The sequence below is a fragment of the Elaeis guineensis genome, chromosome 10 (genome assembly GCF_000442705.2).
Source record: "Elaeis guineensis isolate ETL-2024a chromosome 10, EG11, whole genome shotgun sequence".
Classification (NCBI taxonomy): Eukaryota; Viridiplantae; Streptophyta; class Magnoliopsida; order Arecales; family Arecaceae; genus Elaeis; species Elaeis guineensis.
Genome location: NC_026002.2, coordinates 730,164 through 757,871, shown reverse-complemented (window position 1 = coordinate 757,871; position 27,708 = coordinate 730,164). Strand labels below are relative to the sequence as shown.

At 38.5% G+C, this 27,708-nt stretch overlaps 1 protein-coding gene across 2 annotated transcripts; it reads right to left on the bottom strand.

The window, feature by feature from the left end:
- Positions 1-7,132: 7,132 nt before the first annotated feature.
- LOC140852141 (uncharacterized) lies at positions 7,133-10,567 on the bottom strand. Of its 2 annotated transcripts, none has more exons than XM_073245088.1 (2): positions 7,820-10,565; positions 7,133-7,670 (listed from the first exon to the last, which is right to left on the bottom strand). In XM_073245088.1, the coding sequence occupies exons 1-2, from the start codon at positions 10,509-10,511 to the stop codon at positions 7,303-7,305; spliced, it is 3,060 nt and encodes a 1,019-aa protein (XP_073101189.1). In that variant the 5' UTR covers positions 10,512-10,565; the 3' UTR covers positions 7,133-7,302. The 2 variants fall into 2 exon arrangements, with proteins under 2 accessions (XP_073101189.1, XP_073101190.1); XM_073245089.1 differs by having other exon boundaries at positions 7,529-7,717; positions 7,820-10,567.
- Positions 10,568-27,708: the final 17,141 nt, after the last annotated feature.

The following is a 27,708-nucleotide window of genomic DNA, read 5'->3' as shown; positions in this document are numbered from 1 at the left end:
TTTTGATCGGATCTAAATATTGAACCCAAATTCAGCATAACAAAAGATCGAATCAGATCTATGATCAAATTTTTTGACCCAATGGATCATTCGGGTTGGGTCGGGTCCATGTATAATCCAGTCCCGATCTATGAAATACGGTTCCGGTTCGGATCCAGATCTGGACCAATTCGGATTTGAGTTATAAATAACAAGATTAATAAGTAAAAAATCTATAAACAAACTTTATTTGCACTATAAATTTTGATCTTGATATATAAGAATATTAGAGCCCCCATGTTCCACGCTCTTCACTCAAGAACCCAAAAAATCTAATCATATTTTTCTCACCATTGCTCCTGACTTGGTTAATTCAAATTCAAAATATTTTAACAAAATTTTAAAAGATAAGGATCTAAAAATCAATAGAATGTCTTTTCAAGAACAACAGATATTAAAGCACACTCGATCAAAATTAACATTTATGTATATAGGAATAAAGAAAGATAAGAGATGGGTTCGGATGGGATCGGGTTGGGTTGGATTGGATCCTTTATCTCAAAATCCAAATCAACCCAAAAGTCTCCACGGATCAGGTCGAGTTGGATCAAAATTCAGTAAATCTAGACCCAACCTGAAAAATAGAACGGATTCAATTTTAGAACCTGATCTGGATCCATAGGTCCTTCAAAACGGTTCGGATTGTGTCTACGTGGGTCGGATCGTGTCGGATCATGGGTCAACCCTACCCATTTGCAGCCTTCCTTAGAAGCTTTACTTATCCACAAACATCTCTATATTAGTCTATCATTTTAATCCCTCTAGTTAGAACTTTTAAAATGTTAGGGAGAATAGAAAATAGTACTCCTTGCTTAATTTATAAATAAGACCTCTTTTTATAGATTGTCATGTACAGTGAATGATCAGAATTTGTACGTATCATAAATCCAGTGGATAGACAATTATTTGATCTATATATGAATTATCCGAATATTTGATTCTATTTGTCATCTTATTTAATTTTATATTGTATTCATGAACTTTTAATTAGAAAGATACATAACCACATTAATATGCTATTAATTTGATTTATCATCTACTTAGTAATATCTTTAATTCCATAGTCATAAAATTTAGTTATACGATTTACATCTATATGTATATCCATACTTCTAGTATCTGACTTGTATTCGTATCCATTTCAAATAAATATGGATGTGAATTTTTGCATCCGACTAATATTCATATCCGTATCTATATTTGTTTAGAAAACAAAAATAGATATGGATACACTGGTGCCCTATTTGTATCCAATCTGATTTCAGCCTTAATTAGGATTGATCACTTGGGGCTCTGATTGAGGACACTCAGACTTGGTTGTAGGCAAAAGATCAAGGTTCTGCTCACCAATTGGAAGGAAACCATCTCCAAACAAAATGAGAAATGTCATAAATCAAATATCTTATCAAATAATATAAGGTCTCAAAGATCCAATAGGAAACCCTAGAACCAAACTACAACTAGGATCTAGATCTGATAAAACTTATCATATGAGTTTAGATATGACTCCTAGCCATATTGTGGCACTGACCTTGGGGTGGTCATGTAACTTTTAGTTGCACACCATCTAGTGGTTCTACAAATGATAGGGGCGGCCTACCTTCCTACTTTGGCCACTCCTCACTTGAATCATATCCAAGCAAGCCAATGGCTAGCCTAGGGGTGCAAATGAGTCAAGCTGTTTGCAAGCTACTCAAGTTCAATTCAGATCTAAACTCGACTCGTCTTGGCTACTATCAAACTCGAATCGAGCTCAAGTAGCTGAAATAGTTTTTCGAGTCAAGCTTGAGTAACTAAATACTATGGCCTATTCAAGTTTATGTATATTTGTAATAATATTATTTTTATTTATAATATATATATATATATATATATATATATATATATATTGTCACGCCCCAAATCCGAGACATAACACGGCCATGCTACCGAGGGATGGAACCCACGATAACACGAAGCCAATTCATCATAATCATCTAAAATCCGTCAAATAAAAAATTCAATTCTATTATTCATCAAATAATCGAACCAATATGGGTTCAGAGCATCTAAATCCAAAAGCAAGTACTAACCTGAATCTCAACATTCATAAATAACTACAAATCCATGATTATAAATTAAACTTCTGTTGCCAAATTTTTCAACTTGCTATGCCGATCTTCAAACTTGGATTCTTTTTTGCCGATCCTAACCTTATTTTTCTGTTCAAACAAAAAGAAAACAACAAGAATATGAGCTACACTAGCCCAGTAAGTAGAACTTGCACTTCCTTATCGGATCAAGCATAAGTTTTTCATGATAATGCAATATTTAGAAAACAACAGAATACAAAATAAAGTATTTTATAGGGCATATAACAAAACAAGTTATAAACTCATCATGCATGCATAAATCATGTATATTTCACAATCATGAATCGTAAATCATTTTCATTATGTATTCATGTCATGTTTCAAAATATTGCTCACAGATATTCGTGCTAAGATCACTATTATACCCGTGACAGGGCCATGTTTCTTAATCGACAGAGTTCTTAATTCATGTGCCAACTTTATACCCGCTGGCAGGGCCATGTTTCATGTGGATACTAGCTCCAGATTTCGACCTTCCCGAAGGGATTCATTCATAGCCATCTGAGAGTCTTTGAAATTTTTATATCTTTTTCTTAAAGCATACATATACATAGATGGAAAAATAATGAAATTCATGCTTCATAATCATGCTATTTTCATAAGACATATTCATAAAATCAATGCTCATAATAAAATATATTTTTTCATATCACATATGCCGATCCTTATTTTATGAAAAATTATGATTTCATCAATAGCAATTCTTTGCATAAAAAATATGATCATTTAAAAATAAATAAGGAGCATAGGATCTACTTACCTCGTTCGTCTTAGATCTTCAGACTTCGTTAAAAGAATCAGCTAATCCTATTTAAAATATCAAATCATTATCAAATTCTATTCCATAAATATAATAAGATTAAATCATAAGTAAAGAGGACCGTTGACCGAATGTGTCGGACCATCCAGATACCAGGGCAATTTAGGATCTTTGATCTGAGGGTCAGATTCAAGTGACTTGATCAAGAAATCATGAAACACAGATCGAATTAAGATCAAATTCAATCAATAGGGTTCTTTAATAATGGTTTTGAAAAATATTTGATATGGCCAAATGAGGTTGACATTCAGCACGGATATCAAAGTAATTTCAGATCATCTTATTAGAGTCAATATGAGCCTCTAAAAGATGAAGGCATGACTCGATACAGGATTCATAGACCTTCTTAGAGAAAGAAAGTCGGTCATGAGAGAGAAAGTAGAGAGAGAAAGTGGAGAGAGAATCTTCGTATCCTTCAAAAGTGGCAATCATGGTTGAGATCATCAGAGATCATATCAGGATGACTTAATATGGATTAATCATGATCGATGTTATCAATTTCGAAGAAGGATCGGATCAGGATCTAATCTACTGCACGAATTTTGGAGCAGTCTCAGATCATCATATTTTCATCTCAAGTTTATCTTAGGGTCTGTGATGCAATCAGAGAGAGAATGATCCTAGAGAGACAAAATCCATAAAAAGAGATAAAAGGTCTAGAGAGAGAAAATAGAAAGAAAATCTAGAGAGAGAAAATATAGAGAGAAGGTAGAGAGAGAAAGAGGGAGAAAGAGGGGAGAGAGGAAAATTTTCTCTTTTCTTATTATTATATTTTTCTTTTTTTTTTTCTTTTCTTTTTTTTTCTTCTTTTTCTTTTTTTTTTCTTTTTCCTTTTTCCTTTTTTTTTTCTTCTCTTCTTCTTTTCTTCCTTCTTTCCTCTTCTTTGGCCGAACGGGAGGGGATCAGAGGGGCGTCGCCCGTGGTCCGGCGGGCTGCAGCGGCACAGTCGATGGTCCGACAGCGACGGCCGACAGCAGGGAGCAACAGAACGCCGGCGGTGAGGCTCAACCGGCGGGAGATTTAGAAAAAAAAATGAAAAACAGGGGACCGCCTCCTTTCCACGGATTTCTCCGGTCATTGGCCTATCACCGACGGCCATGACTTTCGAAAAAGACAGATAGAGGGGTGGGGGTCCAAACCTAAGGGTGAGATGCCGCAAACGACGGCGTCGATGGTCGGAAAAGGGTGAAAGATGACTCGGCCGAACAGGAGAAAAATAGAGCATCATTTTCTTCTCGATTTTCGGCAAAGTCGGCGACCGACAATGATGTTTGGGGCCAGAGGGGAAACGGAAGAAGGAGAGGAAGAAAGGTTGGAGCCTTACCTGAGCTCCGACGGCGTCTTCGGCCTCTGTTTTCCGGCGAGCACAAGAATAGGAGGCCGCGGCTTCAACGGGAAAATCGAAGAAAAATCTCCGGCAATCATTGGTGGCTGTAGGGTCTACCTATAGAGGAGAGGGGAAGGGTTCTTATAGAGCTCGTCCTAGGGTCTTTCAATGGCCCTAGGACTCCGATTCTTAAACGGGGAAGAGGAAGACTCCGATCGGGAGTCTTCCTGCTCTGTTTTTCTTTCTTTTTTTTTTTTCTTCTCTGGTGGGCTTTGTGAGCTGGTTTTGGGCCTAATTGGGCCGGATTATCATATATATATATATATATATATATATATATATATATATATATATATTACTTGAGTAGGCCAAGGGTTGAATTTGAGCTCAAACTCGCATCCGAGTATGGCTTGATTGATATTCGAGTCGAGTCGAGTCAAGCTCGAGTATTATCTTTTTTTCATTGATTCAAGCTCGAGCTCAGAATATTAAGGCTCGATCGATCTCCAATGGAGTTTTGAGCTTAAGTATTTTGAATTGAGTTGAGCTCAAGCCTCTAGCTAGTTGATTCGGCTAGGCTTGATTGCACCCCTAGGCTAGCCCAAGTTCCATCTTGCTTGACCTAATCTAATCCAATCTTTGTATTTATATTATTTCTCAGGCCTAATCTCTTCCCCATTTAAATTTGCATCTTTTGATCCAGTCATTGAGGGTACAATCAAATGGAAACTTGTTCCAATTGATGGTGGCAGATACACATGCTCGATGTTATTAGGATATGTAAACTCGGATTCTTGCTCACCAAAGACCTACCCCTTACGTCCTCCTTGTTTGAGCCTCCTATTTCTACACAAGCTGCATCCTATAATCTAATCCCCCTCATCATTGTATTGTTCCAATGCACATAACATTGAATATCGTAGTATTGAACCCTTAGCAATCCGGTTTCACGATACGATAGAACCCTAGATCGTGTGAGACTTCATTTTATGAAAACTATTCCCATGAACTATAGTAATTCTGAAAAGCAATTATTTTCAAAACATTTTGAGTTAATTGCAATCATGTCTCATATGTCCAATTATGTCTTTATCTAATATGGACACTATGCTATTATGATGGTTTCTATGTTGAACTATTTGGCCCTCACTCATATCTAATTCTAGTAAACCATTGTGAACCCTATCAATGATATTGTCTAAAGTATCATTGTCAATACATGGGTTTGGCTAAAAATTTACTAACATCCAGAGTACAACAAGGCATGCCTATTAGATCAAGGGATGACTTGCAAGCTCCTGCATCAAGTTCCCAAATCTAAAGCTAATAGTGCATAGTACGGTGGATTGCCAATGCTAGCCTTGTAGAGTAAATGGCACGCATGGGTTTTAGTGTAAGGCTTCAACTTGGTGAAGAAGAAACTATATGAAATTACTATCCATATCAATAGTCTATAGATACGATGCTCAACATTACCCATAGCTATGAATATATTTTGAGTACTTCAGGATATCCAATTCTATCTGTTAAAATCACTCTGTTCACTTAAATAAACCCTCTGTGTACCTGTGGACTTGCTTTTGGCTCGATAGCGATGTATGGCACAAACCCCACCGTATGTGATTTGTGTGGATAGGAGATAAATATGATTTCTCAACTATCTTACGTTAATATACAAGTAGCTTTTAGTTATACCATACTCTTAGCACGAAACATCTATGATATTTAGGAAGTAGGCAAACAGTGGAAAAAAAAAAAAAAAACCCAAACATATATAGAAAATTGGTGCTGTTCAGTTTAAGTAGGCAAATAATAGAAAAAAAAGGGACATCTTGATAGTGGTGAATTTAGCTATACAATTGGGAGTTCATAAGTTTGCATGAGGGCATAACAAATTATTGGAAACTCTCAAACCACACTGAACCACAAACTTGAACATACCACTAACATAAGATTTCCAATCTAAGAAGTGTTTCAACGAATTTCTCTCAAAGCAACAAACCACTTGGATGCACATTGAACTACTTGGCTCTAATACCTTGTAGATTATCCAGACTTACTAAGATACGATGCCGAATTGGGAAGGTGCACCAATGTCATTCTGCAGAGCTACATAGGAGCTAAACTGTGACTGGATGAAGTGCAACCTCCACGCATTGGAGTCACATGCATCCTGCTGCATCTGAGATCATGTTTAGACCTTGAAACCATCATGGTTACTCCACGTTTGATATTGAATGAAATTACTAGGGGCCAACTTCACTTTACACTCTTATCAATCTAGTTGCCGGTGCTTGTTTGTGAAGATAATTTTATTGATCTGTTACATGGTAAAATCATATTTTTAAGTCATTATCTACTTCATCTGTCGCAAGTATGCCAATAATTTCTGATAGTTGTCAGCTGTAAGAAGTTCGCCGTTCCATACCTTACTGCAATTTTGTTCGATATGTTTCTAGCATTTGGTAAAGGAATGAGCCATTATAACCTGAAGTAGCCATTACCAAATCCTAATAGGGGTTTTGCTTGATAAATGATGCAAGGTACTTGCTTACAATTCATTTACCTGGCTAAGATGGCCATTGCCACATGATCAGTCGTGTTGCAGGGTGGGTTTAGAATGTGTCAGCCTTCTATCAGTTAAAAAATTTGAACAGTTCCTGACCTAACCTGCTATTATAGAGGAAATGTCTAACTTGCCAACTACAAACATTCCACGAAAATGGAAAATGATTTAATCATCTCAAATCCCCTAATGAAGAATGGTCGAAAAGAATGAAACAAAAAAGAAAGTGTTTTTGTCTGAGATCAATAAAAGTTATCTTTCCTTTCCAACAACTTAATAAAAATTCTTATGCATCATGACATTTAATACAATTAAACTTGTGATATCCAATGAAACTTGTGACATGTCGTGACTAGTTTGATCCTATTACCATTATAAATATTGAGCCAAAGGTTGGTGTGGTCTTTGCCTTCTCTTTTCATGATTCGCTACGCCCAAAATAGGCGTTTCTAATTGCATGCATTTCAGTGGCCACGTCTCTCATGTTCATTCGTTCACCTGGAGATAATGTTGAGCACAATAGGCCGACTCTTATCACAGCTACTAAGCATTGGTGAAGGCTCCTAGTAGTGCTTCCTCTCGGGTCATCATCATCTTGGATCAGCAACAATGGATCAATAATTTCCTCAATCCTATCAGGAAATGCCATCTTAACAAAACTATCAAGGGTCAATCCATTTCTAAATGCATCATCAACAGGTCTCTTTCCTGTAAAAATCTCCAAAAGAAGGAATCCGTAGCTATACACATCACCTGATGTAGATATCTGTCCCCCTGCCCCATACTCTACGGTGCATACATTTCAGAGTTAGCACTGCATAAGCCTAGGAAAACTAAAACCATGATATAAAACAAATTAACCATTCTCTTCTAGAAAAAGAAAAAAAAGGAAAAAAATACTATTAAAGCTTTGTTTTGTTATGATCTAGAATTACCTGGAGCAACATACCCAATTGTTCCCCTTATGACGTCAGTTGAGTTTGCTGAATTTTGCAAAGACATGCTCATAGCTTCACAAAGGATTTTTGCCAACCCAAAATCCCCTACACGAGCAACCATGTCAGCATCAAGAAGAACGTTACCAGGCTTCAAATCACAGTGAACAACTGGTGGTTGACAATTGTGATGAAGATAATCCAGTGCTTCGGCAACATCAATGGCTATGTTTAACCTCTGAAGTAAATTTAAACTGTTCATCATTCGCTGCTCATTGATTCCTGGATGCAGCCAATCTTCTAAACTCCCATTAGGCATGAATTCAAAAACCAGAGCTTTGAAATCATCGCCTCTAAAATCAACACTGGAGCACAATGTTATGATCTTGACCAGATTACGATGTCGGATGATTCTTAAAGCATCACATTCAGCTATGAAACTCTTGATAGCTCCTAATTGTTGCAGGTTAAAAACCTTCACAGCAACAGCTGCATCGTCGTGAAGTAAAGACCCTTTATAGACCGAGCCATATCTTCCTGTGCCAATAAGATTGGTGGAGGAGAATCCATCAGTTGCCTCAGCCAATTCCCTGTAAGATATTTTTGGATATTTGTCATCCAAGGAAGATGCAGGTGATCTCGTGTCCTTTCTTGGCTTTTGTTTCCAATATAAGAAAACGAGGAGAAAGATCGGTGTCAAACACAAAATAGCACTAATTATTGGTATCAGTACTCGAACCAAATGAGACCTTCCACTCTTTTCTGATGATTTTTTGGGACATGCAGGGAAGTGAAGTTCTGGTATACCTCCACAGAGCCCATAATTGCCAATTAGCGAGATAGCAGGCGCATTGTTGAAGATTCCCTTTGTCGGCACTGCACCATCCAGATGGTTGAAAGACAGATTGAGATATTCCAATAAGTGTAAGTTTTCTAGCAATTCAGGTATGGGACCTGACAGGTTATTGTGCGAGAGATCGAGATATTGAAGTGCTTTAATGTCACCCAAAGATGGAGGAATGGTCCCCTGGAGGAAGTTATTGTCAACGAAGAGGTATTCCAAGACCTCGCAATTGCCAAATGTGCCAGGTATCTCACCTGACAACTTGTTTCCAGAAAAAACTAATGCTCTGACATTTACCATGCTGCCAACATCCAATGGTAGTTCCCCAGTCAAATAGTTGTCCGAAAAATCCATATAATTTGATAGGAAAGAAAGGTTGAATATCTCGTTTGGGATGCTACCACTAAGATTGTTTTGGGATAGGTGTAGATCTGCTAAATGTTGGAGATTTCCCAGACTTGAAGGTATGGGTCCTTCAAAGGCATTACTGTCTAAGTAGAGTCTATTCAACTGGGTGAGGTTGCCGAGGGAGGATGGAAGGGTCCCTGTTAACCTGTTTCTACCCAAGGAAAGAACCTGCAGCATATGAAGTTTTCCGATATCTTCTGGGATGTTACCAGTGAGTAGATTATTCTCAAACCCCAATGCATACAAATTGAATAGGTTTTCAATCCCAGAAGGAATGTTCCCCGATATATGGTTAGATTCCACTGTCAGAAGCTGGAGTTCTATGGAGAGATTCGTGATTGATTTTGGCAATATACCACCAAGCAGGTTGATGTTTAGGCCCAATATCTGTAAAAAACTGCAGTTGGTTAAAGAGTCGATGAATGCCCATCCATTAGCATGACTTGCTTCGAGCTGGTTGCTACCGAGATTGATGTGGTAAAGACCTTGCAATCTTCCCAAATTTGAAGGCACCTGTCCACTAAAATTGTTTTCATAGACATCAAGGTCTACAATTCCGGTGGCATTGCCTAATGAAGCTGGAATGGGTCCTTCAAACCGGTTACCACCTAAACAAAGATAGTTAAGTCTAGGAAGTGTATTGCCCAGGGTTGGTGGAAGGCTACCCTGCAGCTGGTTGCCAGCCACGTTGAAAAGATACAAGTATGAGAAATTGTAGAGGCGCAAGGGAATGATACCGGAGAGCAAGTTTGCAGACACTTGAAAGAATCTTAGGTTTGCAAGGTTGCCTAGTTCCTCTGGGATGCTTCCTTCCAAGGAGTTTGAATACAGTGTAAGCACTAAGAGCGAAGAAAGATTCCCAATCCAAGGTGGGATGACTCCTGTGATGTTGTTTGTCTCGAGCAGTAGATACTCGAGCTTTGTTAGTGACCTGAGCTCATGTGGTATTCTCCCTGCAAGAGGGTTGTTGCTCAGGTCAAGTCGTCTGAGGTCAGAACAATTGGACAGCTCAACAGGGATCCCTCTCACGAATGAATTAAAGCTCAGGTTTAGTCGCTGCAACCGGTGCAGATGACCGATATGGGAAGGGATGCTATCAAAGAAGCTATTGTTTTGGAGGTTGATTTTTCTGAGGAAAGTGAGATTTCCTATGGCTGGCGTAAGAGAGCCCACCAATCCCCGGGAGCTGAGGTCCAAGGCTATGACCCTCTGCTGGTGCTTCCTGCCGCACGTGACTCCCTCCCACCCACAGAAATGGGTGGTGGCATTCCATGTGCTTAGAACTCCAGAGGGATCGCTGGTTATTCCATCTTTGAATGCAAGCAGAGCAAGCAGATCTGTCTCATCGGTGAACAGAGTCCGGGCAGTAGCAGCAAACCTGAAATGGTTGAAGGAGTTTAGAAACAAAAGGAGAGACAGCAAGAGCATCGTTACCTCCATATGGATTGCCTTCTGCTCTACTTGGAATCACCTGTGAGAGTTGGAGGAACCTAGGTGGAGAATTGAGATACATTTATAGACTAAACGAGATTTCTCCGTAACCTTGCATCTTAATTTCTTGGATTAAAAGCCAACATTAATTTGCAAAGGCGAATAAAAAAAGAAACAAAAAGAAAAAAGATAATAGGGATATGTTTGTCCGTATCAGTCGGCGGTTCGACTGTTCCACCTACTCATCAACAAATTTGTTCTAATTAAAAATTTCACATCAGATTGCTAGGAGTTAAAATCCAGTGGCGTCAACACGGCATCGCTTTTTCTTTTCAAAGTCAGTCTGCCAAGGAAAAACATTTCAAAGTCGGTCTGCCAAGGAAAAACATAAAAAAAGACTGCTTTCTCGTTCACGGGCTTTCTTCCCTACGTGCGTTGACGGTGACTTGTTGAATTTAGCTTTAGAAGCCATTTACGAAATATTATAATCAAATCCAAAAAAAAAGAAAATGCGCATGAAGCGGTTGATACAAATGCATGAAATGCTTGGTCTGTGACACCTATCAGGCCCTTGAAACTAGTATATGTTGTTGGAATCCTCGAATTTCATGTATATTTTTTAATTGTACATATGAACCTCCGGTATGATGGAGGAGGTTATCTCTCATATGAGTCAATATATATGGTGTATATTTATTTAATGAGACGAGTATCAGGAAGGTGACTTCGTGAGCAAATGTATCCGCGTCATTTAATTTGCAAATGGAAATAACTAATGGTGTCCAATGACATGTACATCTAACGATATGGTATTGGTTTGTGTTCTTTAGATGGCATGGATTTTATAGACTCTTTGAATCACTAAAAATTAAAGAAAAAAAGAATATATCATGAGATGGTCCCATTAATTTTGGATTTTCATGAATAACTTAGTATGTATACCAAATGGACACAATTTTTTTGTTATGTGATGTACCATACGATATGATACATTATGCACCATCCACCGTACCATAGACACTCGACATGCATCACACAGCTCGTGCATCACGCAACTGATCGTTATGCATGATTATCATGCGGTACATCACATCATGTGATGTACAGTAGAGAATCCTTGTATCAAATATTTGTTGGAGTCATCATGTACTCTAACTCATCGATTAACTAAAATATATTTTTTTTTACTTTTTTAGTGCTGATCTGTGTTAGTTATGTTGAGCCTTAGGCCCAATAAACTAAAATTTGTCTTTCAGCGGAAAATAGTGGTATGTCATCTTTGATTATGAGAGAGAATGTATGGCGTTTAAGTACGAGAGAGGGAGTGGCGTGACTAGTTGCGAGAATTCTTTTCTTGTAAGATGTTTTTGTGAGAAAGAATCAAACTTAGTGTTTTAATTTTTATTTTTTTTGAATATTTCTTTTGATACTGTAGCTTGATTTAATAGTTGCTTACCCTGGATCTTGGGTCGGTATCTTTGGTCTGCACCGGAAAACCTGTCATTCTCCAATTCTCTCTTCCAGGTTCACCATGTAAACAGATCCAGGCCGCCATCTCAATTTGATATGTCATTTTCAATGCTTTTCCACTTGCTATTGAGTTGCTCTGAATAGAGGACAAGGTTGTCAAGACACTTGTTAAAATTGTCAAAGATGACAGAAGGAAGGGTCCACACCGAAACTAGTAGCGATGGCAAGAAGCAAAGCTGTTGTCAATATTTTAATTTTGATACATTTAATCATTCTTAGAATGCTCTTGGCTCATGTAATGCATGTGAAAGGTAGCGGGGGTCAAATCTAATTAACCTACTTCCCCATGCATTTTGATACATTGAAGTCCGAAAAAATAGGGTCGAGAACAAGCCTACACAAGCCATATCGTGTTGCTCCTATAGTGAGGGCTTAAGATTATCCAAGATTTTTATTTATATAGCTGGAAATAATAATCCCAAAATATATTTGATATACCTCAGAACTAACCGAACTAACCAAAGCTGACGTGCGTGGCACAACTAAGCAATCAAACCTGCCACGAATGGACCACGAAGTTCTTACGTCAGCCAACTAGTTCCTACCACATGGCCATTCTGAAAGGAGCAAGAAATGCGTGAATTTTCCACCACTTGATTAACCACCTCATTTTTAAATAATGGATCTGCTATTCTTTGCAAACCAAATTAACCCTGCCTTGTAAGTTACAATTGCTTTCAGTCCTTTCTCTACCTTGGCTGTGGTAATGGACTGCACCAAAGCCGGTAAAGTGTTTAGAACAAAAGGCAAATCACATGACAGAGCCAACTGATTTCAGCATTCCTTGGCAAAGGAACAGTTCACAAATACATGCTGCAGATTTTCTACTGGCTGATAACAATAATCACAGTAGAGATTATATTGTCAGATAAAATTCCCCTATGGTTTAATTCCCATTTGCAGGGAGATTTCAACCATAAAAGTTTCCATCAGAATGATTTGACTTTTTGAGGCACACCCAGTTTCCGAAGGCACTGAAAGTGAGTCAAGTTTGATGCAGTTTCCGAAAAGTAAAAGACCTGGATGATATCTTTCGGAGAATGCCCAGCAAATCTGGATGGGTACCAACATAACTGACAGACCAATCTCCTTGCGTATGGGGAATTTGGAGCACAAAAGCCATCAAATCAGTGTTAAAAAACAATCCATTAGAAGAAAAAAAAAGGACCTACCATTGGAAGGGTTGCTAGGGGTGAAAGTGGTATGGATAATATCCATCCAGATCCGTTTTATAATCCAAATCAATCCGGATATGGATAGAAACTTAAGGATCTGACCAATGTCCATATCCATATCCATATCTTTCAAAGAAAAATAGATATAGGTATAGATAGATAACTATCCGATTCATATCCAAATATCCAAATTTATCTGTAATCCTATATAATTTATATAGCACTTATTAATTTTTAAGAAAAATATATCACCATTTAAACAAGCAATTAGCTTGATTTATCGTCTATCTAGTGACATCTTTAATTTTGTAGTCATGAAATTTAGTTATCTAACTTATATTCATAATTATATCCATACTTCCGATATTCAATTATATCCGTATCTATTTAAAATAAATATGGATATAAATTTTTGCATTCAAATAATATCTGTATCCATAATTGTATTCACCAAATAAAATAAATACGGATATGAATAATCTGATCTATATCCGACCCGATTTCAACCCCAAGAGTTGCTATGCTTGCAACTAATAGAGCCTTTCACTTCCAGTTAGCCAATCTTGCTTTAATTTTGTCTTTGATGAAAAAAAATCAGAAGCCACTAGAGACTCACCTAAAAGAGGCACTCCAAGATATTTTCAGACTCCCCTCTTGACAATCATATAATTTAAGGATTGAATTTGAGCCTTCACACTGCTTGGGGTGGAGGGATTGAAGGGTACATGAGACTTTGAATCATTAACAACTTGTCCAGAGTAATAGCAATAAGCATCCAACAACAGCTTTAAGAATAAATCATCTTTCCTAGTAGCTCTAGAAATAATTAAACAATCATCAGCAAATAACAAATGAGGAATAGATGGATCTCTCAGCTGAGGTTGATAGATAGAAATTTGGCCTGAATAGTTCCCTGCAACATGCTAGACAATGTTTGAGCGCAGAAAATGAACATATAACGAGACACAATATTCTTGTCTCAAGCCACAGGAAGGAAGAAACCAATAGCGGTACCATTGGCCAATAAAGCAAATTGAGGCTAAAGGACACAAGCCATGACCCAAGACAAAAATTTACGATAAAAGCCCACATGAAAAAAAATCCGATGAAGATAATTCAGGGGCGGCTCAACATATTTGGAGGCCTAAAGCGGGGCTGACGGCGCGGTCGATATGGCCGCCGACGGCAGCGAGGGCGTCGCGGTGGGCGCGGATCGGGCGGACGGAGGCCTCGAGGGAGGGGAGACGCTGGTGGATCTCGTCGAGGCAGGGGCCGGCGCGGGCCAGTGCTGCCGACAGCCAGGGACGGCTGAAGGGCAAGGCCACCGAAGGCAGGGAGGCCTTGCCGGGCCGGGGAGGCTCCTGGTTCCTACCTTCCTGGTGGTCTTGCTCTTGCCTTGCCGCCTTGCCGGCCGCCGGTCGGAGAGACCTTGCCGGGCCGGAGAGACCGGGACAGCGGGACTGGTGGAGCCGTGGAGCGTGGACTTGGAGGCGGGGCGGGACTGGAACGCCGGAGGCGGAGCCGCGGAGACATGGAGGTGGAGCGCCGGAGGCCTGGAGGCGGCTCAGGCGGGACCAGGATGCCGGAGGTGGAGGCTGGACGCCTGGACCGGGATGCCGCCCGGAGGTGGAGGCTGGACCGCGATGCTGGGCAGCCGGATGTGAGCGAGCGCCGAGCGAGGGGCCTCCTGGGGGTGGGGGCCTAAGGCAAGGGCTTTGGTGGCCTTGTCCTTCATCCGCCCCTGAGATAATTCCACCAAATTTTATCATAGCCTTCCATGTCAAGGGTCACCATCATTAAACATTTAGATTTAGAAGCTTGAATTAGTGAATGCATTACCTCCTAAGCTAATGAGATATATGAACAATATTGTGGCCCTTACAATAAAAGCACCTGATGCGGGGGATGCTATAGGCATCCAGCCTAGGGGCCTTATTCGGACGCGTCCCTCTGAAATTTTTTTGCACGACTCTTAAAGCAGGTGGAAAAACAAAAAAAAGAAAAGAAAGAGAAACGGAGAAGACTCCCAAAAAGAGTCCACTTCTTCTCTCTCGTTTCCATCGAAATCGGGGCTGGCGGGAGTCCGATTTACGTTAGGAGTCCCGTTTATAAATAGCCCCTTCCCTCCCTTGGATCTCCACCTCAAATTGTTTGAGAAATCGCCATGGATTGTTTGGGATTTCTCGAGGTTTTTCCGTAGGTTGCCGCCAGAAAAAGATCACTGGAACCCTTCCTCAAACCTCGCTGGATCTAGATAAGGGATTTAGCATTGTTTTGCTTTTATTTTTGGGTCTTTTCCGAGTTGTTTGTAGCCAGCAAGATATCGGATTCATTTCAAAATAGGATCCCTATTTTCTCCTTTGGTTCCACCAATCGCCGCCGGCAACAATTGTCGTCGTGGCCGTCATCGAGGTCACGGCTTCGGCACTGTTGGGAGCCGCCATGGCTGGCCGGCTGCATCTTCCGCTGTCGTACATGGGAGGGGGAGAAACGGGAAGCAAACCCCCCCGTTTTGAAGAGAAAAGAGAAGAAGAGAGGGTACTTCTCTCTCTTCCCTCCTCTTTCTCTCTTCTTTAGCAATTTATTTATTTATTTATTTTTTCTTTCTTTCTTAAATGGATTAGAAAAATTTTAGGAATTTATTTATTTTTCTCTTCGATGAATTGGAGAACCCATGAGGAAAAGATCCAGGGGACTTATTGTTATACCCTAATGAACCCGATAGAGGATTCTAGATTGAAATCATAACAATCTTCCTCTGCATTGATCTCTCTCTCGATTTTTGTAGATTTGAATTTATTGAATTTTTTTTATGAACTGATCAATTCATCGAGATTTGATCTGCTCGAGCTATCAAACATCATTTTCCGGACAGTCATGTTCATTCTCTCTCCTAATCTTTCCATCATGATCTAGTCACTTTATAGTATTTGATTTCGATTATGTATGAAAATGACCAGCTGGACAAGGAGACAGTGAGTAGGAAGATTAATGCTCTAATCTCTAAGTCAAGATAAATTTCTAACTATTTATTTATTAATTAATCATGTCTTAGATAACATCAAGAAATTCAAAATTAAGAGTAAATCAGAAATTAGAGTTTTGTTATTAGAAATCTAATCATAATTTATTTTTTTTTTATGCTGATGATTGATCCAAGATGAGTTTGAATTATATGGATTGATTAGACATGCTAGGCTTGGATTGATAGACATCATACATTTGGATTTGACTGGCGATAGAGACAAGAATCCCTATATATGATCATCATTATATACGTTAGATTTGTACCATTGGTTTTATATCATTAAATTCATATTGATAAATTTGTCATATGTGAGATATTATTATTTCTTGCATGATTTTTTAATATGAGTACATTATATTTTGACTATATATATGTATTAGTCATTGATGATACGATTATATGGGTATGACATACTTATTTTTGATCATACTATAAATTAAAATTGATTTGATGAAATCAATATATAATAATTATATGAAAAATATATGGTTGGACTAGTTCTGTCATATGGATAGTCCGTCAGGAGCTTATGCCTAGGACAATCTACTAAGAGCTTATGCCTGAGATAACCTCTAGGAGCTTAATTATATCTAGAATAGTTGACAAAGAGCTTATGCCTGGGACAACCTCTAGGAGCTTCTGTATAGGATAGTCGGTCAAGAGTTTATGCCTGGTATAACCTCATGGGCTTATGCATGGGATAGCCTCTAGAAACTGATGCCTAGAACAGTCGATTAGGAGTTTATGCCTAGGACGGCCTCTGCGGACTAACACATGGGACAGCTGGTCAGGAGTTTATGTCCAAGATAGTCTCCACGGGCTTATGCATAAGACAGTTAATCAGGAGCTTTTGTCTAGGATAGCCACCATGGGCTTATGCATAGAAATTTGATCAGTTATAGAATTGAGGCATGATTTTGTTTAGTCCAAAGTTAGAAAAAAAAGATTAAAAAATTTGAAATTGTAATGTGAGAAATGAATGACAAGATATGAAATTAATACTAAATAAAAGATTTCACTTGTTGGTATATACTGATACACTTCTTTTGGCAAAATAGATAATTGATACATGTTTATATAGATGCTTGATTTATTCTAGATATTTTATATAAGATTCATGCTTCATACCTGTTATTATTTTTAAATTATATTATTATACTAGTATAAATGTGCAAAGATTCTTACTGGATTGTAAAGCTTAGTACCCTCTATTTTTTTTTTTTCAGAGTTATAGGATACTTGTACTTAGCTAAGGTTGGGATCTTGATTTGAAAGGAATGATTAGATAGAGTATCATTCATAATAGTTGGATGATCGAGTTGTATAAATTATATAATATTTGATATTTGTTAATATGAAATAATTATTATGAATTGAGATCAACAATGTTCATAAGATTTTGAGGCTGTAATGAATTATAAGGCTTTGCATATGCTTTAGGATCTTACCCTAAGAAGTGTGTGGCTATCACATATCCGATCCGGATCTTTTTTAATAATGGTTCAACAAACTAAAAGAAAAAAAGGCCTTGTTCAGATTAAGACTTTTAATTAAAGGCTTTTTCAATCTTTTTTTCTATCACAGTTGCTACAATATAATCATTTTGATCGGCTGTGACAATAGACTCAATATCCGATAGCCAAACATCATTACTTTGAGTTGAATTCTCCCATCTAGTGCTAAAATTGTTTAATATATATGAGATTTATTGCCCTCTTCATCCTCTATTCTATTAACTTCCTTATCAAATAAGGTTGTTATCTTATTCTTCCTCTTATGAAGGATAGTAGACTTATGAAAAAATTTGGGTTTTGCATCTCCCACTTCAACCACAAAATCTTGGGCTTTTGCATCCAAAATAATTCTTGACAATGCAAATTTCTATTATAGGCTCTTGAAAGAGACAAAAGTTTCATACGAAGATGTAAAGGAAGACCCCCCTGCTGTGCTTCCAATGATTGTAAATTCAGAATTTCCTCATAGTGCTTGTCCTTTATTAAATGATGTACTGAAGTGGGGCTATGCCAAATTTTATCTAATCACAGGAAAATGGTACGAGTCAATCTATATGTTTAGTTTCCAAAGGAATATCTATCATATTTTTTATATTTATATTTGATAAATTAAAAAAATATATATGCTCATACGGATCCTCACATATTTTTTTCATCCAAAAAAATTATCCAAAAATATTATTATTTAAATTTTTTGATCCTGCATAAATATATAAGATCTTTCTAAATAATAATCGATATGAGATTAAATACACGTTCGCACGGAATCTCACACATATCTCAAAAAATTCATAGCATCTTATATCTTTTGAATTTTATGCATTTTGAACATTATCTTTGGTTGATAAGATCTGCAGTTATCCAGATTGTTGCAAGGGGGAAGCCATGGAGACATCTTTTTCTTAACAAGTTCATTTTAAAGATACTGTTTCTTCGAAGATATATTTATCTTAAGCATAGGACAAGGTTGTAGAATTCTTTGAATGTCGACTTACATGAATTAACAAAAATATAAAACACAAATTATCTGATCTTCGTTTTATTTGGTGAAGAAAACTTTTGACCTTACTAGATATTTATGTGATAACCCAGCCCACTGGGCCTAAAGCCACAAAGCCCACCCAAGAAAAAAAAAAAAAAAATAGAGAAGAAGACTCCCGATCGGAGTCTTCTCCTTCTCCGATCCCGATCAGAATCAGAGTCCTAGGGTCATTAAAAGATCCTAGCATGAGCCCTATAAGAACCCCTCTCCTCTTCTCTAAGAGAGGACACAACAGTCACCGACGATCGCCGGAGTTCTTCTCTGATTTTTTTGATTGAAGCCGCGGCCCCTCGACTCGTGCTCGCCATGATTTCATGCCGGTGGGGGTCATCGGAGGCTATGGTAAGTCCTTCCTCCTCTTCCTCCCTTCTCTCCCTTCTTTCCCATGCCTGTGGACACGACCGCCGGTGACAGGAGCCATCGAATTTCGTCGGAGATGAAAGCCTTGTTCTTCTCTCCCTTTTCCTGATTTTTTTTATGGCACCGACGGTCACCGCCGACCGCCAGCTTCGGCCTCCGAGCACGGGAGGGTCGCCCCTTGCCGCCGGCCACCATCGGGCGGAGAATGGCCATGATCGGCCAGTCAAAGGCACGGGGACCTCTAGGTCCCTGTTTCGGCCAAAGAAGGCAACGGAAACAAGAAAAAGAAAAAGAAAAGAAAAAGAAAAAGAAAAGAAAATAATAATAATAATAATAATAATAAATATATGTGAGAGAAAGTTTCTCTCATCTCTCTCTCTTAAATTTTTCTCTCTCTAGAATTGAACTTTCTCTCTCTACCTTCTCTCTATATTTTCTCTCTCTAAATTCTCTCTATTTTCTCTCTCTAGACTTTTTATCTCTTTTTATGGATTTTATCTCTTTAGGGTCACTCTCTCTCTCTGATTGCATCATAGATCCTAGAATAAACTTGAGATGAAAATATGATGATCTGAGATTGCTCCGAAATTCGTGCAGTAGATTAGATCCCGATCCGATCTTTATTCGAAATTGATAACATTGATCATGGTTAATCCATATTAAGTCACTCTGATATAATCTCTGATGATATCAATCATGATTGCCACTTTTGAAGGATACAAAGATTCTCTCTCCACTTTATCTCTCTACTTTCTCTCTCATGACCGACTTTCTCTCTCTAAGAAGGTCTATGAATCCTGTATCAAGTCATGCCTTCATCTTTTAGAGGCTCATATTGACTCTAGTAAGATGATCCGAATTTACTTTGATATCCGTGCTGTATGTCAACCTCATTTGGCCATATCAAGTATTTTTCAAATCTATTATTAAAGAACCTTATTGATTGATCTTAACCTTAATTCGATCTGTGCTTCACGATTTCTTGATCAAGTCACTTAAATCTGACTCTCAGATCAGAGACCCTGAATTACCCTGGTATCTGGATGGTCCGACACATCCGGACAACAGTCCTCTTTCCTTATGAATTAATCTTATTATATTCATAGAATAGAAATTGACGATGATTTGATATTTTAAATAAGATTAGCTGATTCTTTTAACAAAGTCTGAAGATCTAAGATGAACGAGGTAAGTGGATCTTACGCTCCTTATTTATTTTTAAATCTTCATGATTTTCATGCATATGATCTCTTATTGATGAAGTCATATTTTTTTCATAAAATAGGGATCAGCATATGTGATATGAAAAAGCATGTTTTATTATGAGCATTGATTGTATGAATGTATTTTATAAAAAGTTGCATGATTATGAAGCATAAAATTTTATTGTTTTTCATCTATGTATATATATGTTTTAAGAAAAAGATATAATGATTTCAAAGGCTCTCAGATGGCTATGAATGAATTTCTTCGGGAAGGTCGATATCCGGAGCTAGCATCCACACGAAACATGGCCCTACCAGCGGGTATAAAGTTGGCATATGAATTAAAAACTCTGTCGATTAAGAAACATGACCCTGTCACGGGTATAATAGTGACCTTAGCACGAATATCTGTGAGCAATATTTTGAAATATGACATGAATACATGATGAAAATAATTTATGATTCATGATTGTAAAATATACATGATTTTTGCATGCATGATGAGTTTATAACTTGTTTTGTTATATGCTCTATGAAATGCTTTATTTTGTATTACCTGCTATTTTCTAAATATTGCATTATCATGAAAAACTTATGTTTGATCCGATAAGGAAGCGCAAGTTCTACTTACTGGACTAGTGTAGCTCATATTCTTTTTGTTTTTAATAAGGTAGGATTGGCAAAAAGAATCCAAGTTTGAAGATCTGCATAACAAGCTTGAAAATTTGATAGCAGAAGTTTAGTTATTTTATAATCACGGATTTATAGTTATTTATAACTATTGAGATTCGGGTTGGTACTTGCTTTTGGATTTAGATGCTCTGAACCAATATTGGTTCGATTATTTGATGAATAATAAAATTGAATTTTTTTATTTGACGGATTTTAGATGATTATGATGGATTGGCTTCGTATTATCGTGGGCTCCATCCCTCGGTAGCATGGTCGTATTATGTTCCGGATTTGAGACATGATAATTTAGATTAATTTTGGTGACCCTTTCCTTTGGAAGAGATTCTGCAGCCATAAAATCAGAGCATCCCGTCTTTCTGCTCCACTATACTCCTTTCCTCCCTTTCAAGGAGTTCTCTTTTTCACGCGTTGGAGAAAAATCGCCATCAAGGGATAGGAGCAACAGAGATTTAATTCCAAACAATCTGTTCCCTCTCCTATGGACTACTCTCGAGGACTGTTCCCATCTTTATACGCTAAATAAGACAATTATTTTTATTAATTAATTTATTTTTATCATAAGGGATCAAATGAACCAGATGAAAAGACACTACAAAATAATACAAGATAATACGGAACACTAAAATTTTCACAAGAAACTAAGATAAAATAATCAAATAATTACCTATAACTAATGATATAAATATTGCGGACTTGTTGTTACAAGAAGTCAGATATATAAAGCCGCTGGTCATTTTTTTGCGTGCTATGCCAATAGCCGATATGCCAAGATCAGAGGTTAGTAACATCAGAAAAAATTTCAGATCTTGGAAGGGAACATTCAACAAAAAGTTGTTGCCCAAATGGTGCTCCGTCGAGCAGAAAATTATAAATGCACATGCCATAATGTTGGCTAATTAGGACCAACCGAGTAGGACAGTTGCCACCACCATATTTATCTTAGGTTAGGAGTCCAGAAAGGTCCAACTAGGTAGGACTATGAGCGAATGTGCCTGATCTCAAAAAGTATTAAGTTTGCTGGAATCAGAGTCCAATTAGGATTCTTATCAGACATGCCAATTTTTGCTTACACACCAAATCCAATATTTCAATGTGGACTAATCTCTTCAAATTAGGTGTGCCTTAAGGTGTTGTACAAGTGGTTGAAGCACAATAAAATTAAGACCGCAATTTGATTAGGATTGGAAATGGACAGCATCGAATAGGAAAGCTATATTTGACTACGTAGAGTCAGAGGTACCTGAATAGGATCCAATCCTATTAAAATAACAACTTTACCAAAAAAAAAAAAAATCCTATTAAAATAACAATCTTGGATGAGGTGTCCTTCTATGAATAAGGAACCAAAATTTATTCGAATAAGAGAGCAAGTTTGAGATTTTAGGGAACAGAATCAAATTTAGACTAGCTAGGACTTCCCATATAGATAAATTATTAGGGTTAAGGGTGAAAGTGAATTGGGTGATATCTGCCAAATCCATTTTTGTATCCGAATTTGTCCAGATATGGATAGAAATTTGAACATCCGATCCATATCCGTATCTATATCCATCAAAGAAAAATAGATATAGATACACAATTATTTGATCTATATATGAATTATCCAAATATTTGATTCTATTTGTCATCTTATTTAATTTTATATTGTATTCATTAATTTTTAATTAGAAAGATATATAACCAGACTAATATGCTATTAATTTGATTTATCATCTACTTAGTAATATCTTTAATTTCATAGTATAAATTTAGTTATACGATTTACATCTGTATTTATAACCATCTTCTAGTATCTAACTTGTATTCACATCCATTTCAAATAAATATGGATATAAATTTTTACATCCGACTAATATTCATATCCGTATCTATATTTGTTTAAGAAACAAAAATAGATATGGATACACTGGTGCCCTATTTGTATCCAATCTGATTTCAGCCTTAATTAGGATTGATCACTGGTGGCTCTGGTTGAGGACACTCCGACTTGGTTGTAGGCAAAAGATCAAGGTTCTGCTCACCAATTGGAAGGAAACCATCTCCAAACAAAATGAGAAATGTCAGAAATCAGATATCTTATCAAATAATATAAGGTCTGTTGGGTGGATGTCTGGTCAGGATACCACCTTCCAAGATCTTTTCAGTACCATGCGATGCAGCAAAAAAAAAGAAGAAACAAAATAAAACAATCAAAATACGTGGATCAGCCACAAAAGGGCTCGCCTTCACGGGGCATGCAAATTTTACTATGAAAAAAAAAATTTTACAAGAGGAGACCTCACCCTTAACCCTTGTACAACCGACCGCCAACCTACAGCCTACAACCTAAGCTCTTGGATATCTTGTCATGGCTTGCCCTCTATACCTACCAGCCGAGCCGGGTCACTATCTTCATCAATTCCTAGCGGTAAATATTCGTAGCCAGTCCTATCATGTGAAGCTGAATTCAGATTCAAAACCGGATGTTTCCAAACCCCTCCTGCACCACACGTGCGGTTAACTGCATGGGAAGTCTTCAGTTCTGGGCACAAGCTACACCCTCGCTGCCATCCAATACCAACATGAATGCAAAGCAAGTATGCAACAGCCCAATAATGATTCCCGTTTCAAAGGTCTTGGCGAACATACTATCCAGTCTCCCGCCTAATGCATCGGCCAAAGCTTATACTCCAACTTCAAAAGGTGTAAAAAGAAGCCTGAGGCTATGAAAGAACCTATTTATCAACTCCCTAACACCAGGGGACCTCACTAACCTTGGCACGAGGCTTGGACTCATTCCATCCAATGATGGCTTATAGTCTCCATTGCAAAGCTGAAGGCATTAGAACTTCAATGATTCAAGAAGGGAATAAGTTTGCTGGATAGCAGAGGATAGGTCTGCGAGGCTGATCCTTCTTGGGTGGATGTATATAACTGACTATGAAGCTTCTTCATTGCACCTATGTTTTTGGCCACTCTTGTGATAGTTTTGGAAGGATTTCTAGATGCAACATTCTTGACCATTTTGCTGATCATTTTGATATCCAAGATATATGCCCACAAATGCTTGTGTACTCAGAGGTGGAAAATGCATTTTGGTAATCTGTTGACAGATCCAGATTCTACTTTATGGATGGTTTCCTCGCCAAAACTAGGCCTTGGCACCTTTGCATTGTCTCTCAATACACCATCTGGGATAAACTTGCCTACAAGTTAGCCCTGATCCCTCCTTCTCATATGTTCACTGTGCCAGAAACTATGTTCTTATGATGATTCTGTGCTGGAATGTTAGAGGTATGGGCCTTGCATCAAAAAGAAGGACAATTAAACTTTCTGTGAAAAACTCAAATAGTGGGTTGGTATGTCTATAAGAAACCAAACTTAAAACGTTGAACAGCTTGTGGAAAGTCTTTTGATCAGTGGCATGTTTTCAATGCTAGCGGCTCTTCAGGTGGTCTGTTGACGTGCTGGAACTCCTTGCTGGTTGAGGGTACCCCAATTCATAAGGGTGACTTCTCCATTACCACTCATCTTGCTCTAAAAAACTCTAGACTATGTTGCAGCTAACCAATGTGCATGGTCCGAATGATCAGATGGACAGAGCACTCTTCTATGAGGAACTTAGGAACATCAAACACAACATTTCAGGACACTGGGTTATTCTATGAGATTTTGATGTTACTAGATTCACTACAGACAGGCTGAGTGCCACGAGCAGTTGCTCTGAGTTTAGGAGATTTAACAGCCTTCTAAATTTACTTGAACTATTGGAGATCAATGCAATAAATAGAAAATTTATCCGGACAAACTTCTGTGATACTCCTAGCCTGGCCAAGCTGGATCGATGTTTTGCATCAGTTTAGTGGCACTCTACTTTTCCTACGGCATGCATTTCAATTCTTCCTCGGCCAACGTCGGACCACATCCCTCTCTTACTCTCTCTGGGATTGCAATCTGGAGCTAAGAGAAAGCATCGCAGCCCATTTCGTTTGGAGAATATGTGGTATCTTCAACCAGGTTTTGATCAAATGATACAACAGTGGTGGTCTTCAGCTTCGAGTTATCCAGATGCAGGCAAGAATATTGTCCCAAAACTCCATTATCTTCGGTCCAATCTTGTACAATGGAGTAAATCTCAAGTGGGGAACATAACAGAGAAAAATAGGAGATACTTAATGGCATTGGTAACCTTGACACAATTGAAGAGGATAGAGTCCTAACCAATGCTGAAAAAGAAGAACGAATTTCACTCAAAGCTCAGCTGGCTTCAATATTGACTCAAGAAGAAATCTATTGGCATCAGCGGTCCTGCAAGCAATGGATTGAAAATGGAGATAGGAACACCAAATATTTTCATCTTAGTGCTTCTAACAGGCGGCGCAAAAATCAAATCACTGAACTCACGGATATTGGCGAGTCAATCAATGATAACAATGATATTCACAAAGCTTTTTTAGCTATTACTTCTCATTACTGGGTCCCACTAATGAAGTTAAAATCAATGCTGATTGGGGAGCCCTCTACCAAGAAGGCAGTCTGGATTTAAGTAGTTTAGAGCAGGACATTACAAAAGATGAGATCAAAGAAGCTTTATACAGCATGGCCAAGAACAACACACTAGGACCTGATGGATTCCCCATTTCTTTTTACCAAAAATATTGGGAGGTTCTTAAGGAAGACATAATTATGGTTATCAAGGCAATGCAGAATAATTCTACTGATCTATCAAGATTCAACTTCACTTTCATCACTCTTATCCCAAAAACATCTGGGATTGCATCTGTCAAAGATGATAGGCCAGTTTGTCTTGAGCATGCTATCATCAAGCTCTTCTCAAAAATTCTTTCCCTCCGCTCAGGGGCGGCTCAATATCTTTGGAGGCCTAAAGCTAAAAACGAAGGCGGGACCAGGGAGGGGTCTTCTTTCGGGCTCCGGCTTTCGAGAAACGAAGGCGGACCGGCGGGCCGCCGGCCCGACGCACAACCAGGGCGGAGGGGGAGTGTCGAAAAACAAAAAAAAATGAAGAAACTTACCGGTGGAGGCCGGGGGGTGGACTGGGACGCCGGAGGCGGAGGCTGGACGTCTGGACCGGGACGCCGGAGGCGGAGGCGGAGGCTGGACCGCGATGCCGGATGCGCGCGAGCGGGGGGCCTCCTGGGGCGGGGGCCTAAGGCAAGGGCTTCGGTGGCCTTGCCCTTCAGCCGCCCCTGCCTCCGCTTGGCCAAGGTGATAAACTCGCTGGTATCTTATGCTCAAAATGCCATCATAAAGGTTAGGATAATCTTTGAAAGCTTAATAATGGCAGTTGAAACCATATCTTACTGCAAGCGTTCAGGAAACAAAGGCATACTCTGTAAAATTGACTTTGGGAAAGTTTTCGACTGTGTGTCTTGGAAATTTCTCCCAGAGCTTCTACAACATCGTGGGTTTGGATCGAAGCGGATCTCCTGGATATCCAGCTCCTTAGTAGGTCGAGCTCATCTATTATGGTCAATGGCCATCCAGGGAAATGGTTCTCCAGCAAAAGGGGTTTGAAACAAAAAAATCCCATCTCCCCTATTCTCTTTTTACTGGTGGCTGATTCCTTAGATTGCATCCTCGGAATAGCAGCTTCAGAAAGTTTGATTGCTGGGATAGGACTCATAATATAACGGGACAAATAAGATGCATTTAGTTTGCTGATGATACCTTATTATTCTGCAAGCATTCTAAATTTCGCATTCAGATGCTAAAGCTGATCTGGTACTCCTTTGAATTACTTACAGGTGTAAAGATAAACTTTGCCAAAACCAAAGTCTTGGGTTTAGGCCTATCTACAAAGGAGACCTCAGACTCTGCCGCATTACTCGGGTGCCAAATTAACAGGAGATTTTTCGATAAAATATCTGGGAATACCACTACATTATGGCACTCTCAAATCTCAAGAATGGAATTTCTTGATAGAAAAAGTCGAGAAGAAGCTTGCAGGATGGAAGAAGAGAACTCTATCAATTGCTGGGCACCTGGTACCCATTAATTCTGTTCTCAAATCCATACCAATATACTAGATGGCAGTCTTACATATTCCGGGGAACATCATACAAAAAAATAGATAGGTTATGCAGAGCCTTCTTGTGGGATGACATGAATACAGGAAGCAAGCTCATGTATCTAGTTAACTGGACACAAGTCTGTAGACCAAAGATTTTTGATGGTTTAGGCATACCTAATCTCTCATATATCAACCAAGTGCTACTGCTAAAATGGTGGTTCAAGTTCTATAATGATGGTGACAAGCTTTGGTGCAAGTCAATTCAAAGCATCTACTATTCGAGAGAAAACCAGGGGACCCCCGTCCAATCTAATGAAATCTGCTTCACCATTCTGGAGAAGCATTGTGAAGCTTTACAAATTATTCTAGCAATTCTCAATTCCCATAGTGGTGTGATGGAAGACAGACATCCTTCTGGTATGATACTTGGCAAGGAGAATTATCTTTTTCCTTATGGCTACCTAAGTTATACGTCTTCACCACCAAGAAGAAAGGATCCATGGCTGACTTCATTGGAACATGGGATTGGCCCAATCACTTTAGACAACCTCTATGTTCTACAACAGCCAGTGAGCTTAACATCATGATGTCCATAATCAATAGCATGCAGCTTAGTATAGGGAATGACTGAAGGAACTGAAAATGGCAC

Bases quoted from the DNA above. Each gene is read 5' to 3' on its own strand.
- LOC140852141 (XM_073245088.1), bottom strand. From the start codon at position 10,511: ATGGAGGTAACGATGCTCTTGCTGTCTCTCCTTTTGTTTCTAAACTCC. The intron at 7,671-7,819 runs GTAATTCTAGAT...TATGCACCGTAG, and splicing joins AATTGGGTATGTTGCTCCAG to AGTATGGGGCAGGGGGACAG.